The 13,619-nt window shown below is 37.4% G+C and overlaps 1 protein-coding gene across 1 annotated transcript; it reads right to left on the reverse strand.

Annotated features, from left to right (window-relative positions):
* Positions 1-950: 950 nt before the first annotated feature.
* LOC144643037 (uncharacterized) lies at positions 951-12,482 on the reverse strand. The gene is made up of 4 exons (XM_078502160.1): positions 12,221-12,482; positions 7,486-8,284; positions 6,560-6,634; positions 951-4,429 (listed from the first exon to the last, which is right to left on the reverse strand). Exons 1-4 carry the CDS (start codon positions 12,245-12,247, stop codon positions 4,116-4,118), a joined length of 1,215 nt encoding a protein of 404 aa, XP_078358286.1. The 5' UTR covers positions 12,248-12,482; the 3' UTR covers positions 951-4,115.
* Between the last annotated feature and the right edge of the window lie 1,137 nt (positions 12,483-13,619).

Raw genomic sequence — 13,619 nt, forward strand, 5'->3', positions numbered from 1 at the left:
GCCGTCACCAACCAAAACCTTTTCTCGCCATGTTGAGCGAGATAGCAACGTTGCGTGCCCGTAAAGAAAAAATAAAAGGTATATCCATTTTTACCCAAAACATATTACTTTATTGATGTGGTAGTGTTGCATATATACGTGAGGCAGTGAATAGTACAAGCAGAATTTAGCACATAGTGCAAACGTTACAATTATTCCCAATATGAGATACGTTGTCTTTAATGCAAATTGCATTCCTATGTTCTGTTACACTACAACATGAAAAAGTTGTTTCGACCAAAAAAGCGAAAACGTTTCATAAGAGTATTTACGATCCTTGACAGTCATAAGCATTTTAGCATTTCTATATTCTCTTATAAATATAACATGAAAAGTTGTTTCGACCATAAAAGCGAAAACGTCTTATAAGAGTATTTACAATCCCTGACAGTCATAAGCATTGTCAGCATTTCTATGTTCTCTTATAACTACAACATGAAAAGTTGTTTCGACAAAAATAGCAAAAACGTCTAATGAGTATTTACAATCCTTGACGTCATAAGCATTGACAGCAAGCTAGCAGGTAAAGCAAAACCAAGATAAAAACTGGAAGCGTTGATATTTTCATCGACTTTGTTTTTTAGCTGGGGATTGCTTCTCCTTTTGTTATTTATCACAGGCACAACATTGCTTTTGACAAGAAGAATCCCCTCACTCTATTTCTTTTCTTGGTTTTGCTTTTTTTGTTTACTTGTTACGTTCTCTTTTTTACACTCACTATAATAACCTTTTCAAATGAGAATCGCCAACAGCATGTGTATCAGCAAAATTATTTGTAACACAAAATGTATCACACACTTACTAGTCGATCCATACTTCATTACATAAAGGCAATACTAAATCATTACATAAAGCAACCAGTCTACATAAGGCCAACACACCACAGTTGTCAAACGCACCCCTTATGTAGTTGTGCGTGTCAAATGTCTCTGACTGGTTTTTACATGTAAATATAAGGAATCTTATAAAAATATGGCTACGGCTACCTTTCAAGCAACAGTGTAAACTTTTTCTCTAATTGTTACAATTTTCTCACTTTCTTTTCTTCTTCTTTTTTTTTTTTTAAAAAAAATTTTTTTTTTTTTTTTTATTTTAGTTTTTTTTTTTTTTGGTTGCTTTTTTTCTTTTTGTTGTTAGTTTTTTTTATCATTTTTTTTGGCTTTTTTTTGTTTTGTTAAGTTTTTTTTTTTTTAACTACAAAAAGTCAACTGGCGCCCGTTTTATGAGGTCAGCGAGAGTCGCTAGGCGAAACATGGCTCTTGAAAAGGATTTGAGAGGGAATTACGACTGAGATTTGGGGTGAGACACCCAATTGTCGTCCTCCATACAGCTCGTGAGGCTTTCGCAAGAGCTTATCGGCGATTTCCGCCTCTTAACTTGCACATTAGGCGAAAAAAAAAAAACACTCGATTTTTTTACTTAGTTTTTTTGGAATGATTTTATTTTTCGTTTGGTTCTGTTTTTTGTTTTGTTTTGTTTTATTGACTGTAGTTTTGTATAAAGCATTTACTAACTTCATCGGGCAAATTGGACCATAGGAATACTTTAAATGACCACCGCTGAAGCAATGTCAATATGGGCAAAAAAATAAAAGCATTTCCCAGTCCAACCATTCATAATCGGTACGAATTGCGGTCGTTTCGCCCGATCACCTAAGGACATTTCGCCCGAACTACGAGTCGATTCGCCCGAAGAAGAAGTCGATTTGACAGGACTAATAATATCTTGGTAGTGTGGCTACTGTTACCGGGGTCACCCAGGCAAAGTTAACCAATCACAAAGCAGAACGGGAACAATAGATTCCAACATTTTTTATTTCAGCCAATGCAATGTCATGAACAGAACAATGAGAAATTTTAACTTGTGCGTGGCAAGTACGTGGCGTATTTGAATTCTTAAACTAACCGCCGGCTGTATATGGGTAGCACTTCAAAGGTTTCCTCAAGGACTCAACAAGTGAAAGAATTTTATATTTAAGAAAAAAGTTTATAGCACGATTTCACTTGTATGTAAACCATTGTTGTAAAATGACCGATATTTCAGTTCGGCAGTTGAGTTATTATTTTTCGAAAAATTCAAAAGTAAGTACAACTCCCTCGAGAAAAACAACCGGTATTTGTTTTTTTATTTTTTCTGAGAATTCAAATCCTCCACGCAAACTACCCAAACATGTGGCCGTTGCATTCACTGCTTTCATACAGTTTGAAATCAGTTCTAGCTCAGTGGCATGACCCATTCATTTATGTAGCATGTGAAACCACTTAAATTTTAAAATGGAAAAGTCGACGATAGCTAACGTTCCATTCACAAAAGCTTCACGAGTGAACAAGTTGAAATTTCATTGTTCTGTACTCGACATTTCATTGGCTGAAGTAAAAATTTCGGAATCTTTGGTTTCATTATGCTTTGTGATTGGTTAACTTTGTCTGGGTGACCCCGATACGAGTTGATCGTTGAGTTCAATTTATCACGCGTTTCTTGTAAACAAACTCTGCCCAGAGATACATCCGATATTCGTATTCCCTTTTTGGTGACTGTAGTAAATATAATGGACGCAAGTGGACGCAAGTAATCGCAAGTTGAACTTGCGTACAGACTTGCGTTGGTCGACCTAACGGACACGGAAGTTGTCAAAAAAAAAAAAAAAAACATTTCAACGCTACTCAGTCGGGGGAATAAGTGCCAGTTTTCACAAATCTTCGTTGAAACACTGAAAGAATTTCCGAATTATTTCATCCAATCAAAAACTAGCACGAGCGCTCACGAATACTCCGAAAGCTGTCGCGCATATAAATACGTCATGTTGCTTAGCAACTTCTGGCTCAGTCACTTATCGGAAAAGTGATGTCGCCATTAACTGGCACTTGTTCCCCCGACTGTACTGCGCCTTGGGTTGAGCCGGTTGACTTTGTCATGTGAATGCAGAACGAACTTCATTCTGGAACGAGTTGGCTTGAGCCGGTCGACTTTGTCATGTGAATGCAGAACGAACTTAATTCTGGAAAGGAAGTATCTATAGGCAGCGTTTGTTTACAAGAAACACGTAATAAATTGATGTATCTATGGGCAGTGTTTGCTTACAAGAAACGCGTGATAACTTTAACTCAACGATCAGCTTGTATCGCCAAAGATTAGGAAACGTTAAATGCTATGTGTTTGTTTATTGCGGTTTTCAGTGAAATGCGAACTTTGAAATTCAAAATCCAACTAACGATAGCGTTTTTCGCTGCCGTCAATCATAATCATGGCGACAGCCAACGAACCATGAAAAACAGAAACAAACAAAATGGATTGAAATCTACCAATCACAGCTGACAGAATTGACCTTTTGACCCGATTGAAGTGAGTTTCTGTTTCCCGAGAGGTCCGCTAAGATGATTGACGGCAGCAAAAAGCGTAAACCGTTGGTTGAGGATTGAATGTCAGAGTTCGCATTTCACTGAAAACCGCAATAAGCTAAGCCACCAAAACATTCTGATATCATTAGTCCAGGCGAATCGACTCGTATTCTCATCATTACTCAATTTGCACGACCTTCACATCTTATTTTGAACTGACGCAAAAAGCCTTTGATTTAACACAATAAGGAGCTGAGCTGTATCACTAGGGCCATAAAACTTGCATGTACATGTACACCTGATTGAAGAATCATTGACCCAGGAAAAGCGTAAACCGTTAATGATGCGACCCAAATGTTCACTGGGAAATTGAAAAAAAAATAATTGTCGTCCTTGACAGAATAAAAGGAAATAATGATTATCAATAAAAGGAGTATTACTACGCTTACCAAGGCTGCCCAAAGAGAATGCCATTGGTTCATATCATTCATGCCTTATACCATTCACATGGTCAACGTTTCTTCAATTTGGTGTATATGTTGTGGTTTAATTAATTATCTGTGGTTTAAAATTTTCAAACCAGTTTGAATTAGATTTCTTGCTTTTGATTATGATAATGAATACGAGACAATGAAAAATAAACATCAAACTGGTTTGAAAAATTTTAAATCAAACATAAAATTGGACCACAAGATTATTATACAACAAACATGCAATTCATGGCTTGCCAAAAGAGCTTCATGCTGTATTGCCCTGACTTTGGTACCACCCGCAAACAGCTTTGCAAATATCATGCCTTCTAAGACTATGTATTATTCCAACAAATTGCCTCAGAGAAACAACATTTTCCTGAGAGCTTAATATGCTGATTAAACATCTAGTTGGACTTCCGTCTTCTCGGTCTAACTCTCGTTTAACACTTTCAAGATCTGAAACAGTTATACCACACTTGCGTCCAACATGCCACCAGTTTTTTGTATGGGCCTTTTTAGCATCCAACATTTTGATGAGTTGTTCTTCAACGTCATATGGCATATTATCAATTTTTGTTACTGCAAAGCAAACAAAAAAACATGATCAAAATGAGTCGAACATTCATTTATAGAATGTACCATACTGTGAATACATGTACATAGTTAAAGGCCCTACCCCTTGGGGGAGTTTAAGACTGCAAAACAGTCACCTGTTTTTTGCAATTGTGCTAGGGCTTTGCCTCACAAACCCTACCATGTATGAGGCTCATGAGACAATTGGTGCTTCGCACCTCAATGGTCGGTGCTTTGTGCGTTCCATAAGTAACTGTTTAATCATTTAACTGCTTGTAGTCTAAGGTAGTTTTTATCATAAGGCCCTTTGCCAGGGCTAGAGGTGTAATTAAAACGTACAGGTAGACAGGATGTGTCTTAACATTTTTACCTTAACATAACATCTTAATTATATCTTAACATGAGTGCCTCGTGAGGCACTGTCAACCTGACCTGCAGCAGTGACAGGTGCCAACGATTATACATCAGCCTGGGCTGCTTTTGGTCCTATTGTCCCAGAGGAGAGCTACATGTAGGATCTAAGTCAAGTAAGTCTGGGTTGCTTCTTTAAGCTTATAATTAGCGGGACTGTGCTGTGCTGTCTGCGGAGTTCTGTTCTGGGTGGTGGCCACTAAAAGGATTGTCATGGTTACCCTTTGTGCACCCCGGCAGCTCCCACAAAGCTTCTAGGCACCTTCCCCACACCCACAGGGTCCGAAATTGCGCCTTCCTGGTCGCCAATGCGACTAAATATTGAGAGCTGGCGACCAGAATTTCACAACTGATCGCCCACTGGCGACTAAGTTGCTTTGTAAGAGTATTCAGAGAAATTGATTAAAAATAAAATTCGGAGCCGTTTTTTAACAATTTATTGACTCACTTTTTATCTTAGTGATGTCCTTGAGATAACACTGAAGTAAATTTCTCGCTACATAATGTATAAACTCCCCAACAGCTCAGCCAACAGCTGCGATCAACACGATTCGAACATTGCAAGCCGCCATGTTGTTTTCCTCAGCGGTTTTCCCCATGACACTATTGCGGGCGCGCCCAGACATGTGCTTTCTTTCGCATGCAATGGTCCATGCAATGAATATTCATTCTGGCGATGTCATGTCCGCGGACACGCTGAAATATTTCCGTCATTTACTTGAAACTGGTAAGGCTACAGATGCAAAAAACTTTGTGGAAGATTTAGATATTTCCAATTACATGCCAGGCTACTAAGCTACGACGTTCCACGAACGCAACACGTTCTTGTTGTCACTGTGTTGAATGAAAAACTACCTGTCGAAATATGTCAGAAAGTTGGTGGAAATGATGTTTTTTATATTATTAAAGAGCGGAATGTTTGGGTAAGACTGTAAAGTATTTTCCGTTTAAATGCTAGAGAGTTAACATTCGATAAAGAAGACTTTTTAAGACTCTACTTATAGGCGGGTACAGCATTTCTTTGAGTGATTGTCATCGTTGTTTTGTGGTATAAGTAAGCTGTTTTTGAGCATATGAATGGCCAAAAATACACAAGAAGAACAAGTGTTTCGTCTTTTAAGTGTAAAAGGAAAGTCAATCGAAAAACATTGGCGACCAGAAGTTGCCATCTGGCGACTAAAACTTTCGGTCCGGTCGCCAGGTGGCGCCGATGTAAAAAATTTAATTTCGGACCCTGACCCATCAGTTCTATTGTTGATAAATGGGTACACATGTAATTGAGGCAAGGTTAAAATCAAAACAATGCTGGCCAGTGGTCGCCTCTACTAATGCAGGGTGGCTGGAGGACCTTCACAGAATCCTAGGGATTTTACAGCTCAGCCTCTTGAAGTGAAGCCATTAAATCGTGCTGCTCCTCGCGCACAGTTACTGAAAAAGCTTTCTGCTCCTGACATTCTTCCTTCCCTTTAGGTAAGAATTGATAAATATTGATAAATTTTACCCTGAGTATTTCAGTGTGAATTGGTGCCTGGTTGTTGCCTTCAAAGCTTTTAGGCTCCTTTCCCACACTAATCAGTCAATGAGTTTAGTATTAGTTACAATATTACACCGTGCAAAGGAAAATATCAAATTGCACCAAGGGTAAAACTGAACCACGAAATAGCATTCAATGAACAGTTAAATGGAAAGGTGTGTATATGAGATCAACAAGTTACTGATACTTACCCTCTGGGATAAGCTTCATTTTGTTCAGGCAGGAGTGGCAGGGGTTGATAAAAGGAGACATTTCTAATCTTTGACCTACATGTACAGAACCAAAAAAATGAATTAATTCTTAGTTGGATTGGGCACCCTGAGAATTTCCCTATGGTGTTTATGATGTGTTGTCAGTAGCTACTGTAAATGTTTTATCTGGAACTTTACTCAGTTAAGCACTACCACTATAATTTCATTGAGCATTGGGGCATACTTTGCAGGCTAAAATGAAAAATTCAACTAGCTAAAACAAATTTGAGCCATGGTAAGTTTCTGTTTCATGATTTTGTTTTAAGTGATTTTGTGATTTTCACCAAGCTGCATGGAAAGTTAAGTCTGGTTTTTAAAATGTATTAGGAATAAAAACCACTTGAAACTGACAGTGTTCTGCATACACTGTAGTAGTATTGTGATTGAGTATGTTCTTCTGTATTTTTTTGGCCCTTTTAAAGTTAAACTGCAGCAGTCTCCTTGAGGATTCTGAGAAGAAGGTTGACATACATGTACATGTCGTCCAAAAACATAATAACAGTAACAGTTACTGTAAATTTATAATTTAAAGCAAGTTTGTTATTATGTACTTGTATTTGTACACATGTTTACAGGTTGTAGTTTATATATTTGTAATAAACTTATCAGGAAAATACTGCATTGGTTGTTACATGTTCATGTATGTGTAAGAAGTCATGCTTCTTAATTCTCCCTGCCATTAAGTGAATGTTGCTTTTTTCTCAGCAACAAACTCAATTATAAAACTTAATTATTTTACAGAAGTCAACTTTTGCCAATACATGTACAGTGTACATATGTAATTATGGCAACATTAACATGTGAACATTTTGTTACTTCATAATGAGCATGTACCACTAATAAGAAGTGAAATGTTCATGTTGTACCTGCACAAGTTGATGGACCAGTGAAGCAGCTGCAAACCCATGGGCAACTGTCTGATAATGCCAAATGATCACCTCTTGACAATTGCCTTCTCTTTCTGAAGGCCAACCAGCCCAGAACCAGACAAAGAACTGTCACAAGAACCAGGGTACATATAAGTCCAATGTGGAGGTGATCAAGTGATTGACTACTGTCGCTTTTACTGTCGCTTTCCAGTGCACTTGACTTGTTTGAGAAAGAGCTGTCATCACATAAAACAGATGACACGTTCATCTTTGGCTGTTCTTTACCCACAACACAGCTGGGCAGGTCATCACATTGTTTAGATAATTTTGAAGAGGCTTTGCAATGCTTCTCTCCCTTTCCTCCGATCAATGTGCCTATAGTCATTGATATGCACTGAGGCTCAATGTTCTCATCACTAGCTGAACAGCATTCAGTGCATGGGTAGCACTGCTGATCTGTGGCATTGAAGTAAAACTCAGTTGAAATGCAACTGTTGGAGCACTGTCTGTCTCTGGAACGTTTACAAGACAAACTTTCTTTTCTGTTGCCACATGATGTACACTTGCGACATCTTTTATTAGTCCCATTGTTGGAAAAGAAATTGCTGGGGCAAAGGACACAGTGGATAGAAGTTTCTTGTGGGTGTGATGACCCTGGTTCTACAGATGCTTGCTGCCCATCATTGCATGGGGGTAATGGCCAGCAATGAAATTGAGAAAAATCGTTCTTGTCATACAGCTCAATGTCACCTTTATTGGGACAGCGGTTACCATTTACCAGTGCTACTAAAACAGCCTGAAAAGAAACAGTACTCAATTAATTATCTTTGGTTTAAAATTATTTAGGCCTGACTTTAATTTTCATTTCCTTTTGTTTCAAATCATTACAATAAATTTGAGACAATAAAAAAATAATAGAAATCAAACTAGTTTGAAAAATTTTAAACCAGAGATAAAATTAAACCACAACATGCACATGATAGAGATGTGCATTTTTTTAACAGTGAAACAATAAATAGACAAAGTAATTACATTGTATAACAGTTTTACCACATGATAATTTAGCATTCTAAGCAAGTCAACAATGTCAGATTTCCATCTCAGTGGTTCATAATGTTGGTCTGAACAAGTAATGCTAAAAGTGTGGTATTTAACCCATTGGCGCCTGTGCTGGCCGCAGCCCATTACAACTTCACAGCGCTTTAAATGTGTACCTCAAATTTTGAGGTTATTAAGCATTCATATATTCAAGCTATTGTTTAAACTCATTGCCTATTCATTCCGATGTATTTGCCGACGCCGGCAAGCCGAACGTGAAGAGCGCAACATTATTAGGTGAGAATATTTTTTTAACAGACTGAAAAATATCTCCTGGGAATCTGCTTATTATTTTATTTTCTATCACTTTAACGTGGAAATTTCATTCTACTAAAGAGGAGCCGAAAGATAAAAAACAAGCTCGCGTACTAAAGATTTACCGAATAAAATTTCGATGCAAAAAAGAAAATTTAAAAGGGAACACATACAAATAAAACAGGACCTCACTTACACTTCGATATCGACGTCTGACAAAAGTGACATAGGACATACAACACAGCACGTTTATAGCGAAAATCTTCGTTTCAATACTAAATATTTTTAATAGTTGGCGTGAACAAAAATAGGAAAAATATTAATTGCGCGCGCAGCACCACCCAGAAGATTACGCTAAGTTTTCTTGTTACAAAATATAAATAATTTTGGAGTAAAAATCAAATCAAATCCATTTTTTTTTTATTCTCAGGATATACCAAAGAGGTAAACTTAAAAAAAAACAAATATCACTCAGCTAAATTATACTAGAGAATTGTCCTCAATTAAAATCTCTTTTATTTGCACTAAAAACGCTGGAATAAAATACCAAAAAGAAGGAAGAGTTTAACTCTAAATTTGAGCGCATAACATACAAATATGTCGCATTTACTCTGTAATCGAGCCCGCCGCACGCGCCGGCGAAAACAAAACTTAAATCGCCTACAACGATCAAAATAGCTCGTTCAGATCTCTTTTTAAAGCTCTCAACAAGCTCTTTATTTTTTAATAAATATAAAAGCGAAAAATACATCGCGAAAGACTTAAATCTGCAAAATGTCTGTAGTGGTTATCGGAAGTTCAATCACATTACTCAACAACAAAAGGATACGTTCACAACTCCATTCGCTCAAGGTAGGTTAATTGCGCTATTGTTCCAGTCTTTTGAAGTCACTTGGGCGGCTTCTTCCAAAATATCTCACCTTTTTAGAAACGAATAAAACCGAAGTTGTGCGAACAGTTTCGGCAGCTACCGAAACTTATACCCAAAGGAATAAATGGAGCCTTCAGACTACAATTTCCAGCGGTATTGCCCATTTCAGAAAGACACATTTAAAGCGCGGTGGAGTTGTAATGCGGCCACGCGAAAACCACCCCAAAATGCCTGTGCCAGCCTCAGCCGGCCTTGAAAACCACGTGTTGGCAAATGCCCTTTCCCTCCCTCCCTGGAGTTTTTTTGGTTCTCCTATTGTTCTACAGATAATAAGGGCAAATAAACCAATCAGAATCTGTTTACTGCGCATATTTTTAGGGAACTCTTGGGGTCCTAGAAAGAAGGTTTTTCGTCTTATACCGTGTGTTGAAAATGTAGAAGGAAATCATGGAGCCACGCGGCACATATTTACAAACTTCCAAGGCCTTGTTTTTGTTTCTGAACAAGAAAAATGCCATCTTTGGGACTTAAACCGGAAAGGAGAAACACTATAGAATTTTAAAGTGGCCCAAAAACGGAAAACCGTGGAGTACAGAGTGCTAAAACCTTGTTGATGAAGGATTTATCTTTCCTTCCACCGCCGCGAAGACATGGTGCAATGGCGCTTACAAATGCGTTTTGAATTCAAATTACGGACTTGAACACAGACTAAATGGGGCTTCTCAAGTCTTCTGAGAACAAAATGGTAATGTACTGTTATTGCTTTGAACTTGGATGTAATTTTTTGAACGATCAGTAAATCCATTTAGTTTACAATTGACTCCAAAAGCTGTCTGCTAAAATTAAAACTTCGCTTTCAACATGAACATGTGAATAATTAATTCTGCCGTGCAGTACAGCACGGCTTGAAAAATTTCGACATTCTGACGCTTGTGAACACATTAATTTTCTTGGTTTCATCCGAACTAAAAAAAAAATTCTAAACAAAGTTTCTTTCAAGGTTCCCTCATTTATCCATTTTGAGTCTGGAATTTTAGGCTTTTGAAGGCGAACAGATTTGTTGCGCACATGTTGTATATGGTATACAGAATTTCTCAAATAAAGCCCCGCGTCGGGAGTGCAGCACTTACATGTATATCCACCATACAGTGTACATGTACATGTACAATATGGTATGCCATTATTGATGTAAACCTGAAACGGATATTCCTTGTCAAGACTAGCAAGGCTTTTGAAACATCTGGCTCAAGGTAGAGAACACTTTTTGATAAATTGGATAAATTCAACTAAATAAACATTACAACACATGAGTTTTCATGGTTCATTCAATAAAAAGGTTCCTGTCGGAAGAACGCTATCCACTGTTTTAGTATATACATTTAGTATATACATTATTTTATCTGTTACTTTTAGCTGCTTCAAGAAAATTTGTAGGTACATTTAACGCTGTATTTATGATTATTATTTCAAGCCTCTGAGTGACAAGAGAAAATATCAACTTCTCTTTCAAGATGTTTGTATGGACAAACACCTTCACAACTTCTTCATCACAGCAAGGAAATATGCAAAGAGAATACTGTAATTCATAGTCATCAAAAATGAAGAAACTCATCCTACACAGATAAAGGCCTGACATATAGCCTTCCTTACATGTCAATCTTAATGAGGACTCTGTCAACCTCTGTCCAACAGGTGTCAAAATGAAAATCAAGTAGAAATGTCAAATCATATGGCAATAGGAATCGTTTAAAATAGAACAGAAAATTTCCAGAATATCAGGATTTGCGGAAAAATGGGACAACTGCAAGAGGTTGATCAAAATCAGTTTTCAAATTATTTTGTTTAGAAATTAATCTCATCCATTCAATTTTGTACCAGCATTTTAGGGAAATTTTGGTCAAATGTAACACAGTCATCAGACATATTACACTCAACTGGTAGTACTGTCCATGAATAAAAACATAACATACTTTAATCACACCCAAGGAAGTTTGGTTGGCTGTGATGGCATGTACCAGGGTCCACAGGGGGTAAAACCCACAGGGGATTCACTGCTACACACACTTCAAACGTTAAAAAACTTTAAACTTTCAAGGATAAATGTAAATTAAAGAGACATTCTTTTACCAAAATTCCTCTTTGCCTTTGACAAATTAAAATAGTCAAAGGATCTCATTTACTAGCTACACTCAAAATAGTTCATCCTTTACGATACAGACGCTAAGTATAAACGTCCAAAAGCTCAATAGTTGGCAATAATTTGCCGCATAGCGGGAAACTAAATTGAGTAGGCCTACATCATATTGTACGTGCTGAGAATTTAATTATCCCGCGTTCATGTAGCATCCACGACTGTAGACTGGCAAAAAAATTCGTGACAAGATTAAAAAAAGTTTTACATGTATATAATATTATATATATATATTTACTCATTTCTTTCGCTGATACTGTTTTATATTGTTACCAAAACATATGCAAGAGCAACTACAAAATTCACGTGCAACTTACCGCAGCAAGTAGAAATTCCGTGAGCATATTTGGAATTTGAAGTCGAGCGGTGGTAAAGTTTTCAGCCTTGATCTTGCAATCGACCTTTCCAACAAATCACGGTTTATGAGGCACGTCAACGAGTTTCAATGATTCTTGGAGAACTCATACACTGGCTACTTCGCTTAAAAGGTATCGACACTCAAATATGCGGAAAAAAAGGAAAGAAATTCCCAGCATAATACTCAAAGAAAGAAACCTGCCATGCACAGCCAGGTCAGCACATTTTTCGTCGATTACTCAGCGAAAGGTTCAGCGGGGTCTGGGAATGAGCACAACGGCGCATGATTTGATTGCACAGGTATCCCACAGCTTAACAGCCTGGGGATTCAGTCATTCAGAATAACTCAGCTGAGGGCGACACATGTTTTCATAATTACAAATACGAAAGGTGAGATTAATAATGGGCAGGAAGCAGAAAACGATTTTTATCATTACTAAGTTTATTGTCGCCTATTCGGGTTTTTTACGGTACATACAAAAAATTTTCGACTCGTTTCTTTTTATCCACGGTACGCAAAAAGATGGCGACTGCTTCATTCATCCGAAATTTTTAGCGCACGAAAAACATAAAAACGATTATAAAAACGCACATAATTGTTCCAAAAACTTCAAATTAATACATTTTTTTGGGAAATGCGGGAAAAAAATACGGTTTTCATGTTATTCGGTTGACTGTATGTGTTAAGTTTGCAAGGTAAAATGTACAGCCACCATTACGGTCGATTGACTCATGACAAATTTTTGTGAACATCGCATAAGATGTTCCGGGCGGGTAGTGTGGATCATAGTAAATCGCCAAATGTACGACTTAATTTGATATTCCACCTAGTTTAAAAGAACAACCTTCGAGCTGATCGGACTCAAACTAGGCCATAAAACTGTTCTTTCAAGTACCTGGGGCTCTGATGAAAGCGAGTCGAGGTCAACTACATTTCAGAGGCGGTACCCAAGTCTAGGCTTTTATAGATTGTGCTCCTAAAAGTGGCATATTATGCTACTAGCAGTGCTCAAAATTTTGCCAAATTATGCAAAAATTATGCCAGATGTTTTTTAAATAAACTGTTGTTGTAAATTTATTTGTGTTTATGGCAGTTTATCACGGCCGTCAGCTGTCCAAATTAGCTGCTCGCATCTCTAAACCGTTTGTAAAATGCCTCCAACAACTTAACAATCACAATTGTATAGCTAAAACACGCATTGCAAGAACAAACTACCTAAATTTCATTTATTTCTGTAGAAAGTACACCATATTTACTACATTTTATGAATTTATGCTCCAAAAAGTGCTAAAAATTGCTAATTATGCCGTGGCAGTGCTCGTTTCACAAATTATGCTTTTAGCTCCAATTATGCCAAA

This window comes from Oculina patagonica, chromosome 1 (genome assembly GCF_052425735.1).
Source record: "Oculina patagonica isolate OP01 chromosome 1, crgOcupat, whole genome shotgun sequence".
Taxonomy (NCBI): Eukaryota; Metazoa; Cnidaria; class Anthozoa; order Scleractinia; family Oculinidae; genus Oculina; species Oculina patagonica.

Bases quoted from the DNA above. Each gene is read 5' to 3' on its own strand.
- LOC144643037 (XM_078502160.1), bottom strand. From the start codon at position 12,247: ATGCTCACGGAATTTCTACTTGCTGCG. The intron at 6,635-7,485 runs GTACAACATGAA...CTGTACATGTAG, and splicing joins TGGTCCATCAACTTGTGCAG to GTCAAAGATTAGAAATGTCT. The intron at 4,430-6,559 runs GTAAGTATCAGT...TTTGCTTTGCAG, and splicing joins AATGAAGCTTATCCCAGAGG to TAACAAAAATTGATAATATG.